The sequence below is a fragment of the Acomys minous genome (assembly GCF_964271855.1).
Source record: "Acomys minous genome assembly, chromosome: 18".
NCBI lineage: Eukaryota > Metazoa > Chordata > Mammalia > Rodentia > Muridae > Acomys > Acomys minous.
Genome location: NC_140501.1, coordinates 64,224,930 through 64,247,776, shown reverse-complemented (window position 1 = coordinate 64,247,776; position 22,847 = coordinate 64,224,930). Strand labels below are relative to the sequence as shown.

Below are 22,847 nucleotides of genomic sequence, written 5' to 3'. Positions count from 1 at the left end.
AGGGTGGAGCCTACAAAATGTGGAAAAGGGCGGACCTGTAGCCACGCCCATCACGCCCGTTCGCCGCGTCGCAGACTCGTGACGTCTCCGTGCGTCAGGAGCGCGCCGGCGGCCGTGGGAGCTGCAACCGGGAAGCGTGGACGACCGGTGCCAAAGCACGCATGGGCCTGGGTCCGCGTTCCGCTCGCCAGGCGCGGCGCCAGTTCCCGGGTGCCAGCCGACGGGGACGCGCGGCCCGCGGTTCGGGGCGTCCCCCTCCGGGCCGCGATGGGTGTCCCCGGCTGCCGGCGGCGGCGCGCGCGGAGAAGGCCCCCGAGGCTCTCCCGCACCTGAGTCCGGAGGCTCTCGGATATTTTCGACGGGCGCTGTCAGCGCTGAAAGTGGCTCCCGACGCCGCCGAAGAACGAGGTAGGAGCAGCTACGCCATGGATTAAGTGCAAAACCTATGCAAATGAAACTTCAGAGGGATCCCTGGGGAGTTCTTGGCTAAGCAATGGCTAAGTTTTATCCTCAAGTCTCTCTAACGGTTTGTTTTCTCGTTTTTGTTTTTCAGAGTTGATGGTGCGTAATATTTTGAAGGAAGTGGAGACTCAGGCTCTAGCCTTGGCCACGAACAGGACTGGTAGTGAAATGCTGCAGGAGCTTTTGGGGTTCAGCCCTTTGAAACCTCTGTGTCGAGTGTGGGCTGCTCTGCGCCCCAACTTGCGCTTCGTGGCCTGTCATCGGTGTGGGGTCCATGTATTGCAGAGTGCTTTGCTGCAGCTGCCTCGATTGCTGAGGAGTCCTGCAGAAGCAGCGACGGAGGAGGATGGTGATGATGATGAGGAGGAGGATGGTCCCTTGCAGACTCTGGAGGAGCTTGTCCTGGGACTAGCCGCCGAAGTGTGTGATGACTTTCTTTTCTTCTGTGGAGACACGCATGGCAGCTTCATGGTCAGAACTTTACTGCAAGTATTGGGAGGGACTCTCCTGGAGTCTGAGAGAGCCAGGCCGCGTGGCTCCCAGTCATCTGGTAAGTATTGTAAGAAAGGGAAATTAGTCTTCATGGTGGCGCTTGGCCATGAAGAATTAGCAGAACTCTAGGGCAGAGCGTGGCAGGCCGAAGAGTAGTGTGTCTAGACACGGAGAGGTAAGGATGCACTTAGGGGTGGGGAGGGCTACTAGCATAGACACGAGAGGAGGAGATGGTTCATTTTAAGTGGTGAATTTCACATTTTTATTTCCACAACTCACAGTAGAAAGTTCTTTTTTTTTGGTTTTTCAAGACAGGGTCTCTCTGTGTAGCCTTGGCTGTCCTGGACTTGCTTTGTAGACCAGGCTGGCCTCGAACTCACAGGGATCTGCCTGCCTCTGCCTCCCGAGTGCTGGGATTAAAGGCGTGCGCCACCACGCCCGGCTGAAAGTTCTTTTTTTTTTTTTTTAAATACATACGGGCATGTGTGTACACTCGTATGTGCCTTCTGCAGTGTTTGTGTGGACGTGAGAACACAGCTTGTGGAGGAGTCTTCTTCCACCGTGTGGGTTCTGTATGTTGAGCTCAGCTGCTTGTCAGCCTTGGTGGCAATCAGCCTTGTCATAACCTTACTGGCCCTGATACTTGATTTGGAGACAGAGTCTCCCTTATACCCCAGGCTGGCTTTTGACATGATGTAGCCCAGGCTAGCCTTCAACTCTTGGTCCCCCTGTTTGCTTCTACCTTCCAAGTGCTGAGACTGCAGGCTTGTACTACTGTGCCTGCCAATTTGTTGTTAGGCTTTTGTTTTTGTTTTGGCTTTGGTTTTTGTTTTTGTTTTTTCCAAGACAGGGGTTCTTCGTGTAGCCCTGGCTGTCCTGGAACGTGCTCTGTAGACCAGGCTGGCCTCATATTGAAGTCATGAATGGGGCCTTTATACCTAGCTAGGAAGGTTTTTCCTTAAATTTATATACTTTTATTTTATGTGCATTGGTGCTTTGCCTGCTTAAATGTCTGTGCAAAGGTGACAGATCTTGGAGTTAGAGACAGTTGTGAGCTGCCATGTGGGTGCTGGGAATTGAACCCATGTCCTCTGGAAGAACAATTGGTGCGCCTAAGCACTGAGCCATCTCTCCGGGCCGCACCCCCTAGTCTCTCCCCCAACTCCCCCCCCCCCCCTTTTTTTAAACCTGATGTGACCTCTGTGTTTGGAGACAAGCAAAAGCCCTGGAAAGGATGCCCTTTCCACTTGCTACCTCTTTCTAGTTTCTTCTCTCTGTTAAAATTTTATTCTCTATTTCATTTTTTAAAAAAAGTGCTAATTACTGATGGGAGCAGATGCAGAGATCCACAGCCAAACCCTAGGCAAAGCCAGGGGAGCCTGCAGAAGATAGGGAGGAAGGATTCTAGGAACCAGAGGGATCGAGGAGACCACAAGAACACGGCCCACAGAATCAACTAAGCAGGCTCATAGGGGCTCACAGAGACTGACGTGGTAATCAGGAGTCTGCATGGCTCTGAGCTAGGCCTGCTCTTATGTGCTATGGTTGTGTAGCTTGGTGTTCTTGTATGACTCCTAACAGTGAGGTGAGGGACATCTCTGACTCTTTTGCCTACACTTGGGGCCCTTTTCCTTCTGCTGCATTGCCTCATCCAGCCTTGGTATGAGGACTTGTGCCCAGTCCTGCTGTAATTTGTTATACCATGCTCCACTGATAGCGGGGGTGGGGTGGGGTGGGGGGTGGGGAGTGGGGGGGTGGGGAGGCCTGCTTTTGGTTTTGATGGGAAAGAGAAGGAGTGGATCTGGGGGAGAGGAGGAATGGGGGGGCTGGGAAGTGTGAGGAGTGTATATAGGGGAAACTGTGGTCAGGATGCATTAAAAAAATTTTTAAATTAAAATACAAAATGCTAGCCGGGCGTGGGTGGCGCATGCCTTTAATCCCAGCACTCGGGAGGCAGAAGCGGGCAGATTGCTGTGAGTTCGAGGCCAGCCTGGTCTACAAAGTGAGTCCAGGACGGCCAAGGCTAACACAGAGAAACCCTGTCTTGAAAAACAAAAAACAAAACAAAATGCTAATCGAAGCCACTAACTTTGTTTCGTGTTATAGTCATAGGCTATGGCCTATATTTAAGAATACTGGAGAATAAGATTAGAGGGCATAAGTGAAGTCTGATTTCTGGTATACTTTAACTCCTGGCTGAGAAGTACAAACCCTGGAGCCGGGCGTGGTGGCGCACGCCTTTAATCCTAGCACTCGGGAGGCAGAGGCAGGCGGATCGCTGTGAGTTCGAGGCCCGCCTGGTCTACAGAGTGAGTCCAGGACAGCCAAGGCTACACAGAGAAACCCTGTCTCAAAAGACCAAAAAAAAAAAAAAAAAAAAAAAAAAAGAAGTACAAACCCTGGGCCATAGGAAAGGGAGTTGAAAATCCTTAGGAAAAACTGAAACAATCTATTACTCTTGTATCATGTCTGTCTTACTTCTCTAAGCTGAGACATTCTTCTGTGGGTTTCTCCTTCCTCTCAGCCATTCTGATCTCACTGTGTCCATGTCCTTGGTCTTCCTTTAGAAACACAAAGGCCCTCAGCTCGGGAATGCAAACCAACTGACTTCGAGGTTCCTGCAACCTTCCTGAATCGCCTTCAGGAGCTCAGCACCTGCTTTCTGAAGGACATTGCTGGTAATGTTACTTTATTGGTTACTTGATGTGTTGTGGAGGCTAATGAGGTATACCTTGACTTGAGGAAGGAAAGCTTGACTCACAGCTGGAGGGTACACTCCATTATGTCAAGGAAATTATCACGGCTGTAGCTATACTGTATCGTGTCAGGAAGCAGAGGTAGAAAATGCAGTGCTCAGCTTGCCTTTACGTTTTTATTTAGTCTGGTACCCCAGCCCATGGGGGACCGTGCCACCCACATTAGAGGGTTCTTCCCACCCTGAATAACCTACTCTAGAAACTCACAAACATGCCCAGAAGTTAGTGTCCATGGTGATCGATCCCATCACATGGGCGGTCAGGAGTGACCACTGCAGAAGAGAAGCAGGAAATGGACGGGACTAGGTCCTTCCTGGAGATGTCCACCCAGCAGGACCCTGAGATCAGGTGGTCCCTCTTTTAACACCTGTCAGCTTTTACGCACTATAAGGCATTCTATACAGAAACTCTCCTGTATATAGTCCCTCTTGCTGCTTGAGGGTTTTTTGTTTTTGTTTTTTTTGGGTTTTGTTTGTTTGTTTGTTTTTGGTTTTTCGAGACAGGATTTCTCTGTGTAGCTTTGGCTGTCCTGGACTCACTTTGTAGACCAGGCTGGCTTCGAACTCACAGCGATCCACCTGCCTCTGCTTCCCAAGTGCTGGGATTAAAGGCATGTACTACCACACCCAGTTTGTTGCTTGAGTTTTGAGGTTGTACAGGTGATCTGGGTTTGGCACAAGCTATAAAATTATTTCTGCCTTTTCCTACAGTCTTTATTACCGACAAGATCTCCAGTTTTTGTCTTCAAGTGGCCTTACAAATCTTACACCACAAATTACCTCAGCATTGTGCCCATCTCTGTGATGCTGTCATTGATTATCTGAGCTCTCGCAGTTCTTCAACAGGAGGCAGGTATGGTCACCCCTTCAGGGTCATTGAAGCTGAGGAGCGGTGGACTGAATGAGATAATGCAGTGTGACTGTGTTTCTGGGTGAGGTTCAGACTCTTTGATCTTAATGTGTATTGCTGGGTTGTGCCACGTGCTTTTAATCCTTGGGAAGCACAGCCTCACTCTGTAGCCCTGGCTGGCCTTGAGCTCACAGAGATCCTTCTGCCTCTACCTCCTGGGTGTTAGATTAAAGGCGTGTATTACTCATTCCTGACTTTGTTTTATCTTATTTTTGAGATTTATTTTTATCTGTTTATGAAGTTGTGCCTACACGTACTTATGTGCACCATATATATGCAGTGCCGACAGAGGCCAGAAGGGGGCGGCAGAGCTGGAGTTGCAGATAGTTGGAAGCTGCCTTGTAGGTGTTGGGAACTGAACGTCTTAACTTCTCTGCAAGAGCAGAGCATGCTCTTGACCTCTGAGCTGTCTCTCCAGCCTCAGCCTCACTCTTCTTATGTCTAGCCCTCTACTCCTGTTTCTGCGGGATCAGACGAGTTCCAGACTCTTGGAGCAGGTGCTCCTGGTATTAGAACCAGAGAGGCTCCAGCGCCTCTTTGAGGATCACTTCCGAGGTCAGCTGCATGCCTTGGCTGCACATCCCATTGCTAACTTCCCTTTGCAGCGCTTACTGAATGCAATCACCTCCCCTGAGCTGGTAAGTTTTGAAAATGTGGCCTGGGTCTCTTTCTGCTATTCTTCATCATCGGGGCTTGCTTGCTTGTTTGTTTATTTATTTATTTATTTATTTATTTATTACTTTGATTTTTCTAGATAGGTTTCTGTTTAGCTGTCTGTCCTAGAATTTGTTCTGTAAAGTAGGCTGGCCTTGAACTCAAATATGCACCTGTGTCTGCATCCTGACTGCCGGGATTAAAGGTGTGCACCACCACTGCCCTGCTTTTCAGTCTCATTTCACTGTGTGCTTGTCTCTGCACTTCCCTGACAGTTTCCTGTCCATTACCCGTGTGAAGTTATTTTTGGGGGAGGGGTTTTCCAGAGATTAGAGTGGAGGTACCCTTTTCCTAGAGATTTGTTTTAGCTTCTGTGGCTTCTTGTATTTAAATCCACAGAAGCCGTTGCCATAGCTTCTTTTTTCCCCTTGCTGTTTACCACCAAGGGGCTTTGTGTTGTTTTAAACAAAATCCCACTCATTTGGTTTTATCAATACTCAGGAGCCGGAAGCTGGGGTGAAAGCCTGCTAGCTCAGAGAGGCAGCGAAAGCACCTTCCTACTCAGCCGACGGTCCCAGAAGGAAAAAAGCCTTCTCCACACGCTCTTAAAAACCCTTCGAACTGAACGTCCTTCCTTTCCACTTCCTGTGTGTCTATTTGTCCTCTTGACTTCCTCTCGCTCTTTGTTTCTTTCCTGTGTTCAGTCCCTGTCAACTAGTTGCTTGCTCTACCTCTTGACCTGTGGTTGATTTTATTTAATCCTGTTTACAGAATCTCTTGGATTAAAGGTGTATTCTAGGGCTGAGCCACACCACAACTAGAAACAGGTCTTTCCAGTATACAGTCTTGAGGTTCACAGTGTGAGCAAATGTTCTGCAACAGCTTTTCCTGCAGTCGGTTGGGCTGGCACGTGGAGGAGAAGGAGAAGGGCAGGTTCAATTCTAGCCTTGCCTGGGTCCTCCCTGACTTCTTCAGAAGGAGCTTTTCCAGTCTTCCCCCACAGGGTGGCACCTCTATGGCTGTCCTCTTCTGGGTGTTCACAGCACAATGAACAATTTGATATTGACAGTGGTTTCTACATCCTATCTAGATTAACTTTATAAGTGACCATTAATTGAATGACAAAGATGCTTCAACCCGTGTCCCCTCTCAGCTGTCCCTTGTGTGTGAGGAGCTGAGCCCTGCTGTGGAAGCTGTGCTGGCCCAGGGCCATCCAGGGGTGGTTGTCGCTCTGGTGGAAGCCTGCCGCAGAGTTGGGACTCACCAAGCCCAGGTCTTGCAGCTGCTGTTGGAGGTGAGCGGGTGCTGCTTGCAGCCCATCCTGACCTCACCCTGCAGTCAGGGTCTCTCTCATGTGGATGTGAGAAGGTTCGTGTCGAGGGAGTTGCAGATACGGAGGCAGATGTGCCCACGAACAGCTCTGTGGAACCTGTGAGGGATCCGTGTGGGTTCAGTCCCTGTTAGGAGTGCAGAGGCTGGGAGACCAGGCCAGTGAGAGGCTGTGCTCATGGATGCCTTTCCTGATGGGGCCAACCTCAGTCTCCTTGAACATCTCTGTCTAGAAAGTCATGGCGTTAGGGACGGGCTAGGTCTCAAGAGTCCTTGTGCTGTCTCCCCGTCTAGGCGTTCCACTGTGCGGAGCCCTCATCCCGGCAGGGAGCCTGTGTGCCTCTCTTTGCCTCCTTGTTGGCTTATGAGGTCTACTATGAACTGATGGAGGAGGAAGGGACGGTGCCCGCGGAACATCAGGTGAGCTAGGGAGGTTGCTAAGCCAGTGGTTATTTAAGGACCAGGCTTCTTAGGGCTTGTGAAGCCCCTTGGGCTGAGGTGGAGAGATTTCTAACTTCTTGGAAGAGAAGGTGGCAGTTCACTAGGGACAAGCTTGTCCATCTGGTCTGGTACTGCTTCCTAATTTCCTATTACTGCTCCCAGGTGGAAATGGCTACAGCCACAGCGCTGAGGGAAGTGACGGTACTTGGGTCTCTGCTGCTCCAGCATTTGCTGTACTTCTCTAACCCTGGCCTTGTACTGCGAAGTCTGAGCGCCTTGACAGGATCCCAGCTTCTGGCTCTAGCCCAGAGTCCTGCTGGCTCTCATGTATTTGATGCCATCCTGAGCAGCCCCTCTGTGACTCATAAGCAGCGTCGTCGTGTGCTGAAGAACCTGAAGGTTAGGCTTCTGCTCTAGTCCCCTGCGTCACTGCTGTAGAGAAAATGAGCTGCCTTCAGGAGCGGACTGAGAGCTAGAAGCAGGATACAGAGTTCCTCTGCGTCCTAGGCGGGCTTCTATAGCTGCGACCAAACACCATGACCTAAAAGCAAGTTGGGGAGGAAGGGTTTATTCAGCCTACACTTCCAGATCACAATCCATCACTGCAGGAAGTCAGACAGGAACTCAGGCAGGGCAGGAACCTGGAGGCAGGAGCTGATGCAGGAGCTGTGGGGGGATGCTGCTCCCTGGCTTGCTCAGCCTGCTTTCTTACAGCATCCAGGACCACCAGCCCAGGGATGGTTCCAGCCACAATGGCCTGGCCCTCCCCCATTGGGCACTAATTGAGAAAATGCCTTACAGTGGGTCTCAGGGAGGCATTTCCTCAAGTTGGCACACAAAACCAGCCAGCACACACACTGTGCTTCTCAAGTCTCCTGAGATTCTTCCACTCCCAAAACATACGTGTGTGCTTCCTGTGAGGACTTCACCTTACTTGTCTCAATTCAGGGACAGTACGTGGCTCTCGCTTGTAGCCGCCATGGCAGCCGTGTCTTAGACGCCATCTGGAATGGAGCAGCTTTGGGGGCCCGGACGGAAATTGCTGCTGAGTTGGGTGAGTATCATTGCCCTCGGGTAGTTACCAAGTGCCTTCTGCCCCAGGAGCTGATTGGTTCACAGATTTCAGAAGGGCGGTTGGTTCTGCGCTCTCAGTGGCCTGCTTTGGCCTTCTGTCTGCAGGCGCGTTGCACAGCCCTGTATCTGGCTTTTAGACTTCAGTGGGTGAGGTGTTTGTTATTCCTACTTGAGGCCCAGGGCTGGGGCCTTTGTCTTTACGTGTGGGTGTTGCTAAACAGGAGCGGTTCTCTTGGCAGGAGAGCAGAGCCAGGAGTTGACTCAGGATCCTTTTGGCCACCATGTGGCTCGAAATGTGGCGCTGACTACCTTCTTGAAGCGGCGACAAACTTGGGAACAGCAGCAGAGTGCTGTGGCCAAGCGGAGACGGCTACTGAACGCTATACTTGAGGACTGAGGCCTTGGGGTGGGGGGTAAAAGGACGCGCTTATTTTTCCTGGTTTAAATCAGAGCCAAAAGTTTTACTGGAACCAGACAAGCAACACACAAAACAAAACCTACTACTCAGGAGGTTGAAACTAGAATATCAAGAGTTCACGGGCAGCCTGGGCTGTGGCAGCCAGATCCTGTGCGTCCCTATGTCTGTTTATCCCACCCTCACCCCCACCCCCACCCCCCTCCCTCCAAGGCATACGAGTAAACATTTTTGTATTTTTCTTGGAAATAGTTTTATTTTTTAGGGGAAAGGAATCTTGAGATAAAGCTAGGGACAGTTGTCATTGGTATGCAGGATCGTAGGAATAGGCGTCAGTAAGAATGTAGCAGCTGTTACAGTGGGATTAGGATGCCGGGGGACCAGGTTGTGGTTCTGCAGGGGAAGTGGGAGGCAGGCTGTAGGGAAGACAAGCAGCATTCTTCAGGAAAGCCTACGGCCTAGAGGACCAAGGCGGGGTGGAGCTGGGCTCTGTTATGATGGTTCCAGGGAGGTACCCATGGTACACTACAGACCCCAAACCTGATGATGCCCCAGAGCCCTCATGGTGTCACATGGAACCAATCTTGGGGCTCAGAGCACCTTTTTGTTATGAATGGAGGTGACTCTGTCGTTGCCACTGCCATCGCTCCGCCCCCTCTACCAGGTGGCGAAGGGTGGATGAAATTCCAAGCAGCATGTGGCCCAGGCCCTGCAGCAGTGAGGACGTCCAGCGAAGGAGCTCCCTGCAGGGCAGAGGCGAGAGGGATGACGAGGGAAGCTGGGAGCTCATGAGATACGTGGGTACACGCGGTGGGCCTTTAACTGGAGGGGTATGACAGTGTGGCATGTTCATCTCCTACCTGAGTACTTTCTTGGGACCAACTCCTTGAAAATCACAGCTCATGGAGTAGAGCCCATAGAACGTAGCTTTGACGTTGAGGCTGCCAAAGAGGTCCCGAGGATTTTGCTTGTATACATCAAAGGTGATGCGAGCGATGTCCTTGCTGTGTTTTGGCTTCTCGCGTCCTAGTCCGTATGACAACATCCCACTCTGTGGGACACCCCCATCATTGAAGTGGACTGTCTCTTGCACCCTGACATCTCCTTTCAATCTTGTCAGTGCTGACCAGACCCTCTCTGCCTCCCCAATATGTCCAATAGTTGGTGCCCTTCACAACTCTCCAGGACCTCTGTTCCCAAGACCAGTAATAGGCTAGGGAAGAAGACTGGGAGGACCAGAAAGGGCTGGAGACCTAAGCAGCCCCACTATGGGCCTCTCACCTTGGGGCTCCAGCTCTGTCCCCGCTCTAGCACCATCAAGCATGTGTCATCCTCCAGCATCTGGAAGAAGTCCTCACTTTCCACAGCCGTCCCATCCTCCTCCAGCACCAGGGTTAGTACTCCACTTAGCAGCAGGGTCTCCAGCACCTGTCCAGTGACAAGTGGCCTTGGCTGTCCTGGACTCTCTTTGTAGTCCAGACTGGCCTTGAACTTAGAGAGATCCCCCTGCCTCTGCCTCCCAGGATGCTGGCATTACAGGTGTGTGTGCCCCTGTGCTTGGCAGCATTCCTCTCTTTAGTTGCACCATCAGCCTTAGTCACTAGTTGGCCTCTCAGCTGTATTTCCTCACGTTTTGCCATCTTCCCTGTGTTTGGCACAGGCCGTTGGAGTAGTTGAGCTGCCCCCAAACTCAGCGGTTCTGTTAGCCTCCTGGGTCCTAGGGTTGTAGGTGTGAGCGCTCATCTCATTCTTCCTAACAGTGGCAGCTGTTTTGTTTTTTTGAGACAGGGTTTCTCTGTGTGGTCCTGGCTGTTGTGGATTTCACTCTGTAGATAGACCTGGCTGGCTTCAGACTCAAGAGAGCCACCTGTTTCTGCCCCCCAAGTGCTTGGATTAAAGGTGTTCCCTGCCTGACAAAAATGGCAGTTCTTGTTAGGGTATTTTGAGTTGTTGATAGGCTTTTTTTTTTTCATTTGTTCCTGGTGACCTGCTTTTCCTCACCTCTAAACCACTCCTACTGATGTTAAATGACAAAAATCGGTCATAGCCAGATGTGCTAACACCTACAGTCCTAGCTGCTTGGAAGGCCAAGGCAAGGGAATCCCTGGATGCCAGAAGTTTAAGACCAGACTTCAACAATTTGGGCCCTGACTCCAAATATGATTAAAATAAAAACAGTCTATCTTCTCTGTCTTATCTACAGTGTCCTCCTGTGTCTTCCTTCCTGTTCTCTACAGCTGTTTTTACTGTTAGTACGCTTAACTTTTTTTGTGGCCAAGTGAAAACTTTTGAGCATTAAAAAAAAATGTTAGGGTTAAATCAGGTTAGGAACACGATACAGATGAGAACAAAATGGGCTTCAGCTGGGCGTGAGGCGGTGAGGGTGAGCAGGCCTCCAGCTCCTCTGAGGCCCTCCTGAGGAGTACACGCAAGGCGCTGCTGCCCTTTGACTCACTCTTAATACATCTGATTGCAACAGACACGTTCCAAGGACAGCTTCTAAGAAAGCCTCCACCTACCCTGGGCGTGAGGTAACCAAGGAAAGCTACAGTTGCATCTTAGTAGATGTGCCTTCAGATAGAGCTTTTGTGGTAACCATCCTTGAAGCTGCACCTAGGTTGTTCCTCCTGCAACAAAAACCAAGGCACCAGGCTTTTGACCCAATTTGTTTACACTAACAGGGTCTGAGTCTTAACAAGATCACCTCGTATCACTTCCCTTGTATGGTGGGTGTAGACCAGACATTGGATCCTCAGGAGCTGGAGTTACATGGTTGTGAACCTGACCAGGTGGGTGCTGGGAACTCAACCCGGGCCCTCTGCAAGAGCAGTGCATGCTCTTAACTGCCGAGCCATCTCCAGGCCCACACGTCTGTTTTTGTGGAGACCACAGGAGAAAAGAAAGGGATGGTCCACGCCACCATGATTTGGGAAAATCACCTAGCCTTGAGAAAACACCACCCCTAGGCTGCGTCCCACTTGGGCAGCCCACCCCGAGTTTTGCTAAAGAAACATCTGCTCAAATTGTCTCTTGACTAAATTCATTACTTCAAGAAGATAAGAGCCAAGATGCACCTCCTCTCCAGTATCTGTCAGCATAAGGGTTTTCTATTTGTTCCTTTCAGTACCCCTAAATGGCAGGCTTTATGCCCTAGTGTAAAGAAACTAAAGGCTAGGGCTGTGCGTTTAGAAGTGAATTGTTTGCCTAGAATACCCAAAGGACTGAGTTTTATGCTCAACATTGAGAACATTTTTCAAGTTTGGTTTTGTGGCATGTACCTATAATCTCACTATTTGGAAGGCGGAAGCAGGAGGATTCTGAGTTCAAGGTCAGCCTGGGCTAAAGAATGAGCCTGTTTCAAAAGATACATAACAACGGGGCCGGGCGTGGTGGCGCACGCCTTTAATCCCAGCACATAGGAGGCAGAGGCAGGCAGATCGCTGTGAGTTTGAGTCGAGGCCAGCCTGGTCTACAAAGTGAATCCAGGACAGCCAAGGCTGCACAGAGAAACCCTGTCTCGAAAAACCAAAAAAAAAAAAAAAAAAAAAAAAAAGGAAAAAAGAAAGAAAACAAGTTCTAGTAGGTTGAATGGCTTCCCAAGGTTTGACAACTAGGGAGTAGCAAAATCAAGATTTGAGACTGGCTTTTCATAGACACCAAGGCTTGGAATTTAAATTGGTGGCACAGTTTACATACAAATCACCATAGTGACTTCTGAGCCCATTTCTCCAGCGCCTCTTATCTTCTGTTCCCCTGACTAGCAAAGAAAGCCCACTCCTCAGACAGTAAATAATTAACCCAAGTGCAACATAGGTCACTGGGCTTACTGTTTCTTAGACCCCTGTGTGGGTGGCAACCACGTCACCTTCACACTCGGCTCGCCTGGTGGTCACACTGTCTCTGAGTCCCTTGGCTTCCTGTTCCAGGAACCCAGGAGCTTGACCACTTACCTTATCTAGCAGCTCCTGACGGGTGGCAGCTGTCAGTCCTTTCCGGACTGTCCGCTTATGATCACAGACACGGAAGGGTCGCTGAGGTGGCGGAGCTGAGGTCCAGACCCTACGGCCAAACTCAGAGCTTATAGTGGATACTGACCTGGTAGTTGGGAAGAAAACACCAGAAGGGGTAAGGAAGGGGCTGGCGAACTTAGTGATCATAAAGGGGACGGGATGGCTAGAGGCTCTAAGTTTACAGATCCAAAGGAGAGACTGTGGGGGGAGAGAACAAAATAGCAGTTCACAAGTTGGAGAAATTTGTAGAGGCAGGAAAGTGGGTCTTCCAGGGGCCGAGTTTTGCCTTGTCTGCCCATACCCCCAGCACTGAGAAAGTTATAGAGAAAGGTTAGAAATCACCTCAGCAGGCCGTTGGGGTTCAAGGCTGAAAGGTACTCCATGGCAGAAGGGATGGAGCAGGCAAGTTGCCTCCTTGTGGCCTTGGGGCTGAGCGCTTGCTTCCCTTGCTCGGAGGCTAACGTCTTGTTTTCTGTATAAAGCTGAGATCTTAGCCCTGGTGAAAGGAGAGATGAGTCAAGCCTGGACTCTGCACCCCCCTTGCCTGGTCAGTAAGAGGGACAAAGTCTAAGAGGAGGAGGAGCCTACGTAGAATGGTGGAAGTAGCCACAGCAGCTTGTGTCTCTCTTCAGAGATGTGTTGTGAAGGATGAAATTTGATATTTGATTTCCCTACCCCTTGTCCAAATACAGTTTTACAAATACAAACATAAGACTGGCCACCTTGAGCTGATCTTCGTATCACAGCTTGTGAGAGCGAGAGCAGTTTCTGGCTCACAGCCTCAGAGATGGGTCATTCCATGTGAGCCCTGCTGATGGTGCTGCCACCTACTGGAAAGTTGTGAACTGCAGTCTTTGGAAAAGGCTGGGCTAACCCGGAGGAAGCTTGCAAGTTTAGGACCGGGAGAAGCCTTGAGCGAGCGATTGGAAGAGACTTGGGCGGTGAAGGTGGAGCAGTGTGTCTGGGCGTGGTGTGAGGAAAGGCGGGATTCTGATCGATAGAACCAGCATCATCAGGATCCTGTCTGGGCCCTGGCACTTCTGTTACCGCCTCCTTGGTTGGAGAAGGATTAGCTAACCTTTTTATTTTTTCCTGGCTTAATTTTCCAGAAATGCTGGCTTCAATGGCCAAGAGCCGACACTGTTCTCATCTTTTTTGGTTTGCTAATTAATTAATTAATAATGTATCTCCAGCTATGATTCCCACTACAAGGATCAAATTTTAAGTGTGTGTGTGTGAGAGAGAGAGAGAGAGAGAGAGAGAGAGAGAGAGAGAGAGAGAGAGAGAGAGAGAGGGAGAGAATAAGGAAGCTGGAGGACAGGGCTGGAGAGATGGCTCAGAGGTCCTGAGTTCAAGTCCCAGCAACCACATGGTGCCTCACAACCACCTATAATGTGATCTGATGCCCTCTTCTGCCCTGCAGATATACATGCAGGCAGAGTACTGTGTACATAATAAAAAATAAATCTTAAAAAAAATGCTGGAGGGCAATCTCAGGTGCTGCCCATCTTTTTTGTTTTTAATTTTTTAAAAATTTTTAATTAATTTTTTTAGACATGGTCTCTCATAGGACTGGATATCACCAAGTTGGTTAGGATGGCTGGTCAGTGAGCCCCAGAGATATACCTGCTCCCAGCACTGGAATTACAAACCACGCACCCCCTTTAACATGGTTTCTGGGTGCTGAACTCAGGTCCGCATTCTGTGTGGCAAGGACTTTGGTGACTGAGCCTCTTCCCGGCCCAGGGACTTCAGTTGTATGTCCCAGGTTTCATCTCCGATCCTAGTCGTAGCCACGATGGACAATTGCACAGAACTCCACTCCTTAAGTGAGCACACTCCTTGTTTTCCTGCCTGGAAGCCTTCTAGGCTCTCCCAGCTGCCCAGCTTCCTGTGTCCTGAGAAACACAAAGTGCCTGGACAGCTCTGTGACCTAGCCAGCTTCACTTTATGTGGACTTTTCAGGCACCAATAAAGAGCAAACACAGAGGAATTGATTCCTCTGGGACAGTCCTCCAGCAATGGGCCATGCCCCAGACTTGTGCCTCAGGTTTTCTGTATACCTTGTGGTTCTGATGGCTGCTGATGGAATGCAAAGAAATGCACCGAATGGCTCCCTTCTTCCTGATCTTTTAAATTTTTAAAAAAGTTATGCATGTGTGTGTTTGTGTGTATGTATGTGTGTATGTATGTATGTGTATGTATATATGTATGTATGTATGTATGTATGTATGTATGTCATATGCAGAGACCAGAGACTATGTTGGGATCTATGGAGTTCCGTGGAATAGTTGGGAGCTGCCTAGCACTCATGCTAGGAAACAAACGCAACAGGAACAGCAAATGTTCTTAACCACTGAGCCACCTCTCCAGCCCCTCCTCTTCCTGATCTTAACACACTCCCTCACTCCCGTGTGTTATGATCTTTCCTGGCACCCCACCCCTACCCCCGCCCCAACAAGGGTGTAAGCTCTTTGTACCTACATGCATAGCCTCTTCCCCCAGGACTGAGCATCACGCCTTACACGGAAAAGTTGTCCAACTCCATAACAGCAGCAGGGTGGAGGGACCCTGACAGGCCCCCAAGTGAGATCGGAGCAGAAGAGGAAGAGGAAGCTTAGTGGGGGTGAGGGAGCGGGGGTAGTGAGGGGTGGGGGGCTGGGTGGAAGGTGGGGGGGGCAGGACGCTGAAAAACACGCAAAGGTAGAACAGTAGCTTGTAGAGCGTGTTGTTTGTGTCGCCTTCTCTGTGGATCGCAAGCCAAAAAGGCTAGAGAGCCATAGACACCCCCGCCCCCAACACCATCTCTGGCCTCCACATGAGAAAATAAATAAATAAATAAAAGATCAAGAAGAAGACTGGCAGGACTGGCGCCGGAGGTGGAAGGGATGTGCCAGCGCCTTTGGCAGCGTGCTCCCTCTCTTCTCTGTGGGCCTGTGCTGTGCCTTCTCTGCACCTATTCAGCCTTACCCTGTTTCCTGGGGGAGGCTGGCCTCCACTTGCCTGGGCCTGTCAGTGATGGGAAGGACCAGGATGAAGGAGGGCCCGGAAAGGCCCGGGATGAGCACCATCTTGTCCCTCTTTATTCTTGCCTCATCCTCTGCAAATGTGACAGGCCTGGGGCAGGACCGGGCGCCTCATCTACAGTGGCTTCACCTGTCAGTCTCCCTAACCCTCTCTAGACTCCCCCCAACGCTGTTCTCTCCGTCAGGGTAAGTCGATCTGCTCTTTCTCCTTTGCACGGAGATTTAAAGAATAGGGTTTGGATTGAGAGGGGGCTACGCAGAAAGCCGGAAGTGGAGACAGTCATTGTGTGCAGTGAGGACAGGGGAACGCTGGTGCCTTGGTCCCAGCGGCTTCTGGGAACACGCCACCAGCAGGGGAGGTTTGCTGGCTGGGAACAGGGCCCACAGGTTCTCAGGAGCTGTTTGAATTGGTTTCCTGGGAGAAGAGAGGTTGGGGGGAAGCACAGTCCCTTCACGTCCATCATCAGAGGTAGTGTGGGCCTTTGCCCAAATCCTGAATGTCCCATCCCGTGGCTTCTTGCAGCCTGCCTCTAGGAGGATGTCGGCCTGCTTCCGCCCGCCTGGGAATGAGACCCTGCTGAGCTGGAAGACCTCGCGGGCCACTGGCGCCGCCTTTCTACTGCTGGCGGCGTTGCTGGGACTGCCGGGCAACGGCTTCGTAGTGTGGAGCTTGGCGGGCTGGCGGCCCGCTGCGGGTCGGCCACTGGCGGCCACACTTGTGCTGCACCTGGCGCTGGCCGACGGCGCGGTGCTGCTGCTCACACCGGTCTTTGTGGCCTTCCTGAGCCAAGAGGCTTGGCCCCTGGGCCAGGTGGGCTGCAAGGCGGTGTACTACGTGTGCGCGCTCAGCATGTACGCCAGCGTGCTGCTCACCGGCCTGCTCAGCCTGCAGCGCTGCCTAGCCGTCACTCGGCCCTTCCTGGCTTCCCGACTGCGGAGCCCGGCCCTGGCCCGCCGCTTGCTGCTCGGGGTCTGGCTGGCTGCCCTGGTGCTCGCCATCCCGGCAGCGGTCTACCGCCACCTCTGGAAGGATAGCGTATGTCAGCTGTGCCACCCATCGGAGGTGCATGCCGCTGCTCATCTGAGCCTGGAGACGCTGACTGCCTTCGTCCTGCCTTTTGGGACTGTGCTCGGCTGCTACGGCGTGACGCTGGCGCGGTTGCGGAGCGCGCGCTGGGGATCAGGGCGACACGGCACGAGGGTGGGCCGTCTAGTGAGCGCCATCGTGCTGGCCTTCGGCTTGCTCTGGGCCCCCTACCACCTGGTCAATATCCTGCAGGCGATGGCAGCGCTCGCTCCACCGGAAGGGCGCCTGGCCAGGTTCGGCGGGGCGGGCCAAGCGGCTCGCGCTGGGACTTCGGCTTTGGCTTTCTTCAGTTCCAGCATCAACCCGTTGCTCTACGTCTTCACTGCAAGGGATTTGCTGGTCCGGGCAGGGCCCCGGTTCCTTACTCGGCTCTTTGACAGTTCTGGGGAGAACCGAGGGGGAAGCCGCTCTAGGGAGGGTACCATGGAGCTCCGAACTACTAGTAGGCTGAAAGTGGGCCAGGGCAGGGGCAATGGAGACCCTGGAGGCGGGGTCATGATGGAGAAAGACAGTCAGGAATGGTAGACAAGATCCCAAACCCTATCTCGGGGCTCTCCTACCACTTTCCTTTGTCCCCAGAGCTCTGGAGTACTTGGGGACCCTCATCTGACTACAGTTTGGGTTTGGCTGGATCAGAATTACTTTATCTGGCCCAGATTCCTCCAAACCCTGGGATTGCGAGGCGCATGTTCAAAATTTGTGCTCGTAGTACAGCCTGGATCCAGGTACCAACACTGCTTACATGTTTCCCGTAGCTACTCTTGTGAAATCCATTAGCTGATGGCTGAGGTGTGCTACCTCATTCTCCACTGAAGACAGGTCAGGACGGGACCATGCGAGCCTTCAGTGGCTTTCCGCCCTGCCTCCACATCCAAGTTACCCGCTTCCCCAGGCCTGGCAAGGGAATCAATCTGAAGTTTGGATGGGGTGGATAAAAATCCATTCTTAGACGCATTTAGGAGGAAGAAACCGGCCTACAAGGGGGTGGGGGGTGGGGAGGAAATCTGTGCAGTGTGAAAGGAGAGTGTCCCTGCTTGTCGAAGAACGGTTGGCACAGTGAAAGGGAGGCACGTGACTGGATTAATTGGTGATGTAGGAGCCTGGGATGCCAAGACTTAACCTTTCCTCCCTCTGACCCCCTGCTCACTCCTGTACCTTGTCTAAAAGCCACCAGGCCTGAGACGCAGTCCAGGAGCCAGCACTTGCTTTACAAGAGGGAGTTTGATGCCCGGTGATGAGGAGGTGTAGGAGAGAGCCGGAAACCCTGGAAAACAGAAAGAAATGTTCAGGAAAGCGGCATCTTTCCTTTCTGTCTTTTCTCTCTGTTGCCTTCCCTTCTCCCGAGATACTAGACGTCCCCAGCCTTTTTCCATTACTTTCCAGCCTCTACCTTTTGGAATCTCCCGATTATCAGATCTAAAACCCGAATGACCCTTTCCGTTTGGGGCGTAGCAGAATGAAAAAATGTTCCTCTCTTTAAGGAGCACCATGGGCACACACGTGACCAATCCATCCTAGTTGGCTCAGAACATTCTTACTAGCCCTCAAAATTTCTTGTTCTCAGACCCATCGGTCCCCAGCAAACTGAGACAGCTGGCCTCCCAAGTGCTTACTCTGGGCTTCTACGTCAGTGGCGTTCCTCACCCTTCAGGCAGAGGCAAAGAGATAAGAGGAAACCCAACCTTCAGGGTCATGTTAGGAACACCAAAATCTGGGTTGGAGTGACCCCTGAACTAAGGAGGAAGTGCCTAGCATGCCTAGTCTCTGGTGGAGGAGGAAAGACTGCTTCCCGAGGAAGATGGAGTGAGGGTAGGAGCGGGGTTAGCCCAAGAGAAAGTGCAAAGGCAACCCACGGTCCACGTCAGAGGGCTCTGGATGGCCCTGGGGTCTGAGCCAGGAGCTTCATTCCTAAACACAGAATTCTTCCTGTCCTGTGCCCCGAAGGGGAGCTTTCCTGAACTTCCCCTGTGTGCTCTTCACCTTACACACCCCAATGTGGTCAGAAAGCTCTTCCTCAACTCTGCCCTCAGTTCTTGCTGCGGTTTCAGCCTCCTTTTCATCATATCCTCTGCTCGACAGTCACTGAGTCAGTGCTGATCCGGCTCTTCTCAGTGTACAGCCCAGGAGGGCATTGGAAAGTGTAAGGTACCCCCGTGGCCACCAGTAATTATGCCTTTCCTCTTTTCTGAGAAGTGACAGGCTGAAAGAAAGGCAAACAGAGAGAGGCTGTTTATCTTCCCGAACTCTTAGCCGCTCTTACGGTAGGGCTGGAGTGAGGCGTTGCTGCTCCTGTGCCGCCGCGGCTTCCTTCTCAGCATATCCACTTTCTCTGTCAAAGTTGAAACTAGACGGTGCAAGGCTGTCAGGAGGCAGGAAAGAAATGGCGCCAACCCTTGCCTAGCACCCAGTGGGAAAGCCCAACAGGGCTGCTAAATGGTCAAGAGGTGAGGGGAAGGGGAAGCAATGGTATTAAGGAGATCACTTAGACTTCAGCTTCTCTCAAAAAGAACGGAGAGTTGATGAGCCTGTAGTGGGCGAAGCTGGCGATGGCTTGTCTCCTGTAACCACACAAAGATCATGGTCTGACTTGAAGTCACGAATGGGGTGCTGCCCCCTTCACTGGTTTTTGTTTTTTTTTTCACATTTTTTTTTTCCAAGACAGGTGTTCTCTGTGTAGCCTTGGCTGTCCTGGACTTTGTAGAGCAGGCTGGCCTCGAACTCACATCCATCCACCTGCCTCTGCCTCCAGAGTGCTGGCATTAAAAGGTGTGTGCCATCACACCTGGCTTTTTTTTCACATTCTTATTGATATTCTTTTTCTTTCTCTTCCCCCTCCATGTGTGTGAATCTGTCTCTCTCTCAATCTTATCTAGCTCAGGGTAGCTTTGACCTCAATATGCTGTTTTTATATCCTCATGTTACCTAACCCACAATACCCAGAACGTAGACCGCCATCCTATGCTTGCCATCAATCTAAAAACGACACCATGTTTTTAATGTGAAGTGCAAAGATAACATATTTTAAAAGACCAGCAGTCTCAGCCTCAGCCTGTGTTCTTGCTCCCTTCCCCAACGAGACAGTCCATTGGTTTGTTCACGTCTCCAGTCTAGACCTGCGTTTCTGGGCCACACCCAGCCAACTCACTCCTGGCTTTCCTATCTCACTGCCCTGTCCTGGGTGCTTCTCACTTGGCCCCACCCAAGGAGCCTTCCTCTCTTCTGGGCTGCTCAGGAACACAAAGACCGTCCCTCCCCAACAGTGAAGGAGGGTGTGGAGTTTTTCAGTCTCAGCCTCAGGAGGATGCTCCTTCCCCCTCTTCTGCTCTGTGGTACTTCCTCTCCGGCTGACTTAGCTGACAGACCTAGAAGTGGGACCAAGATCCTAGCACTAGGACAGATTTAGGAATTGTTGTCCAAACGACTTTGCTCTGACCCTAGATGTGGCATTGGCTTCTCATCAGCATCCGGAAACCCTTGTAAGTATCCCAGGGATGGTGTGTGTGTGTGTGTGTGTGTGTGTGTGTGTGTGTGTGTGTGTGTGTGTGTTTGAGCGTGTCAGTGTGTTGTGTGTGGGAGTGTATGCTTGTGTTTGTGAGTGTCAGTGTGTTGTGTGTATTATATAAGTGTATGTGTGTTTGAGTGTGTATGTATGTCAGTGTGTTCTGTGTGAGTGTGTTGTGTGTAGGAGTGTATGTGTGTGTTTGTGAGTGTGTGTTTGAGTGTGTCAGTGTGTTATATAAGTGTATGCGTGTTTGAGCGTGTATGTGAGTATGTCAGTGTGTTCTGTGTGAGTGTGTCAGTGTGTTGTGTGTGGGAGTGTATGTGTGTGTTTGTGAGTGTGTGTTTGAGTGTGTCAGTGTGTTGTGTGTGTTATATAAATGTATGCATGTTTGAGTGTGTATGCGAGTATGTCAGTATGTTCTGTGTGAGTGTGTCAGTGTGTTGTGTGTGTTATATAAGTGTATGTGTGTTTGGGTGTGTATGTGAGTGTGTCAGTGTGATCTGTGTGAGTGTGTGAGTGTGTTGTGTGTGGGAGTGTATGTGTATGTTTGTGAGTGTGTGTGTGTGTGTCTCTGTATGTGTATGTGTGTGTGTGGCAGGTGTAGCTTGGAGAAATGGTGAGAGAGAATCCCCAAAGAAAGCCTGACCACTGTGAAAGGCTTTGTCCTCAGGGCCTGTCCAAGTCTCAGTTCTTTCTGGTGCACCCTGGTCAGCTCTACAGAGAGTGGGTGGGCGACTAGAGAAAGCCAGCAGCGCCTCTCAGGAGACAGAAGAGCTAGCCTTTCAAGGGGTGCAGCAGTGCTGGGCAAAGTCTCCCCAGCTGGTGTTGGGTTCTAAGGTCTCTCAAGGGAAAGAGTGTGAAAGGCTTTGGAAACACTGTTGTTGCTGGGTGTTTTGCAACTGGGTCTGTGGTGAAAAAGGGGCCCCACAGCCCCATGAGGAAATTAGTCTTTCTATTCAACCAGGGCCCTTTAAAAACAGTGAGGTTGACAGTGATGGGGTGGTATGTTTGAAGTTGCCTCTGAAACTTCTGACTTCGAGGACCTGAATACTCAGCTTCGGCTTTCTCCTCGTGGGTGTGTCCACTCTCGCTCCCCCCTCATGAGTGTGTCCACTCTCGCTCCCCAGGTCCTCCTGATGGCTACAAACACTACATCTCCTGCCGCACCTTCTCCTGGTGGCATGTCCCTGTCTCTGTTACCTATTGTCCTACTATCCGTGGCCCTGGTGGTGGGGCTTCCTGGCAACAGCTTTGTGGTGTGGAGCATCCTGAAGACCATGCAGAAACGCTCTGTCACCGCCCTGCTGGTGCTGAACTTGGCGCTGGCCGACTTGGCCGTGCTGCTCACTGCTCCCTTTTTCCTACACTTTCTGGCTAAAGGCACCTGGAGTTTTAAAGCGGCCGGTTGCCGCCTGTGCCACTACATCTGCGGGGTGAGCATGTATGCCAGCGTCCTGCTTATCACCATCATGAGTCTGGACCGCTCGCTGGCAGTGGCCCGCCCCTTTGTGTCCCAGAAGGTTCGCACTAAGTCGATTGCCCGATGGGTGCTGGCAGGCATCTGGGTGGTGTCTTTTCTCCTGGCCACACCGGTCCTTGTGTACCGTACAGTAAAATGTAACAACAAGACTCTGATCTGCGATTCGTGTTACCCCAACAACGGACATAAGGCCTTCCATCTGCTCTTCGAAGCCATCACGGGCTTCCTGCTGCCCTTCCTGGCGGTGGTGGCCAGCTACTCCGACATCGGGCGCAGGCTGCAGGCTCGGCGCTTCCGCCGCAGTCGTCGCACCGGCCGCCTGGTGGCGCTCATCATCCTGGCTTTCGCCGCCTTCTGGCTGCCTTACCACCTGGTGAACCTGGTGGAAGCTGGCCGCACGCTGGCCGGCTGGGGCCAAGACAGCCCCGCGGGGCAGCGGCTGAGGCTGGCCCGCTACGTGCTCATCGCTCTGGCCTTCTTGAGCAGCAGCGTGAACCCGGTGCTGTACGCGTGCGCGGGCGGCAGCCTGCTGCGCTCAGCGGGCGTGGGCTTCGTAGCCAAGATGCTGGAGGCCACTGGCTCTGAGGTATCCAGCACCCGCCGCGGAGGCACCCTATGCCAGACCCAGAAGGCCACACCTGCCTGTCCTGAGCCGGGCCCCACCGACAGCTTCATGACCACTTCCACCCCTCCAGAGTCTTCTTCCAAGTGAACTGCAGTCAGTAGGCTGGGTGGAAAGACACTCATAACTCTGGCCTGACCCACTTCTGTCACTGGAGGACAGCAGGCTGGGCACACTGAGCACAAGCGGAAAAGAGGGGTGGGTGGGTGGGGCGAGTCAGGGCAGAGAAACAGCATGTTCTGGCTTGGCTTCTGCGGGCAGCTTTACGATTAAAACTAAAATCTGAAATCAGGTTAAGCCTGTGAGTGAGGTATCTATTGTGGGGGCACTGGGGTGTTTATTGGAACCCTCTGGTGGTGTCCCTCTCAACAGCTCCTAAGTTCCCCGTGATTTACAATTTTGGAAGGGACACGCGGACAGATATAGCTCTACACTCCTAAGTCTGAACTAGTGGTCTACAGATCCCACTTAGAAAAATACACTACTGACTCCTCAAGGAGATTATTAAAAGAACTGGCTGTGTGGGTTCATCACTCCAGAGTCATGAATCAGGGGAATCTGAGAAAACCAGTTCTTTTTTGTTTGTTT

The 22,847-nt window shown here is 51.6% G+C and overlaps 4 protein-coding genes across 8 annotated transcripts; 3 read left to right on the top strand and 1 right to left on the bottom strand.

Annotated features, from left to right (window-relative positions):
- Positions 1-15: 15 nt before the first annotated feature.
- Positions 16-8,781, top strand: NOP9 (NOP9 nucleolar protein). 3 transcript variants are annotated; one of them, XM_084768184.1, is made up of 11 exons: positions 16-408; positions 554-811; positions 914-1,012; positions 3,522-3,632; positions 4,421-4,562; positions 5,065-5,257; positions 6,427-6,567; positions 6,897-7,022; positions 7,206-7,442; positions 7,992-8,097; positions 8,357-8,781. In XM_084768184.1, exons 1-11 carry the CDS (start codon positions 162-164, stop codon positions 8,512-8,514), a joined length of 1,818 nt encoding a protein of 605 aa, XP_084624310.1. In that variant the 5' UTR covers positions 16-161; the 3' UTR covers positions 8,515-8,781. The 3 variants fall into 3 exon arrangements, with proteins under 3 accessions (XP_084624310.1, XP_084624309.1, XP_084624311.1); XM_084768183.1 differs by having other exon boundaries at positions 554-1,012; XM_084768185.1 differs by lacking the exon at positions 6,427-6,567 and having other exon boundaries at positions 554-1,012.
- CIDEB (cell death inducing DFFA like effector b) lies at positions 8,761-13,091 on the bottom strand. The gene is made up of 5 exons (XM_084768210.1): positions 12,885-13,091; positions 12,483-12,627; positions 9,814-9,960; positions 9,393-9,583; positions 8,761-9,275 (listed from the first exon to the last, which is right to left on the bottom strand). Exons 1-5 carry the CDS (start codon positions 12,923-12,925, stop codon positions 9,140-9,142), a joined length of 660 nt encoding a protein of 219 aa, XP_084624336.1. The 5' UTR covers positions 12,926-13,091; the 3' UTR covers positions 8,761-9,139.
- Positions 12,555-22,452, top strand: LTB4R (leukotriene B4 receptor). 3 transcript variants are annotated; one of them, XM_084768188.1, is made up of 2 exons: positions 12,555-12,657; positions 21,285-22,452. In XM_084768188.1, exon 2 carries the CDS (start codon positions 21,294-21,296, stop codon positions 22,347-22,349), a length of 1,056 nt encoding a protein of 351 aa, XP_084624314.1. In that variant the 5' UTR covers positions 12,555-12,657; positions 21,285-21,293; the 3' UTR covers positions 22,350-22,452. The 3 variants fall into 3 exon arrangements, with proteins under 3 accessions (XP_084624314.1, XP_084624313.1, XP_084624312.1); XM_084768187.1 differs by lacking the exon at positions 12,555-12,657 and adding an exon at positions 19,997-20,131; XM_084768186.1 differs by lacking the exon at positions 12,555-12,657 and adding an exon at positions 20,058-20,155 and having other exon boundaries at positions 20,341-22,452.
- LTB4R2 (leukotriene B4 receptor 2) lies at positions 15,623-19,690 on the top strand. Its single transcript, XM_084768189.1, has 2 exons — positions 15,623-15,754; positions 16,092-19,690. The coding sequence occupies exon 2, from the start codon at positions 16,107-16,109 to the stop codon at positions 17,178-17,180; it is 1,074 nt and encodes a 357-aa protein (XP_084624315.1). The 5' UTR covers positions 15,623-15,754; positions 16,092-16,106; the 3' UTR covers positions 17,181-19,690.
- Positions 22,453-22,847: the final 395 nt, after the last annotated feature.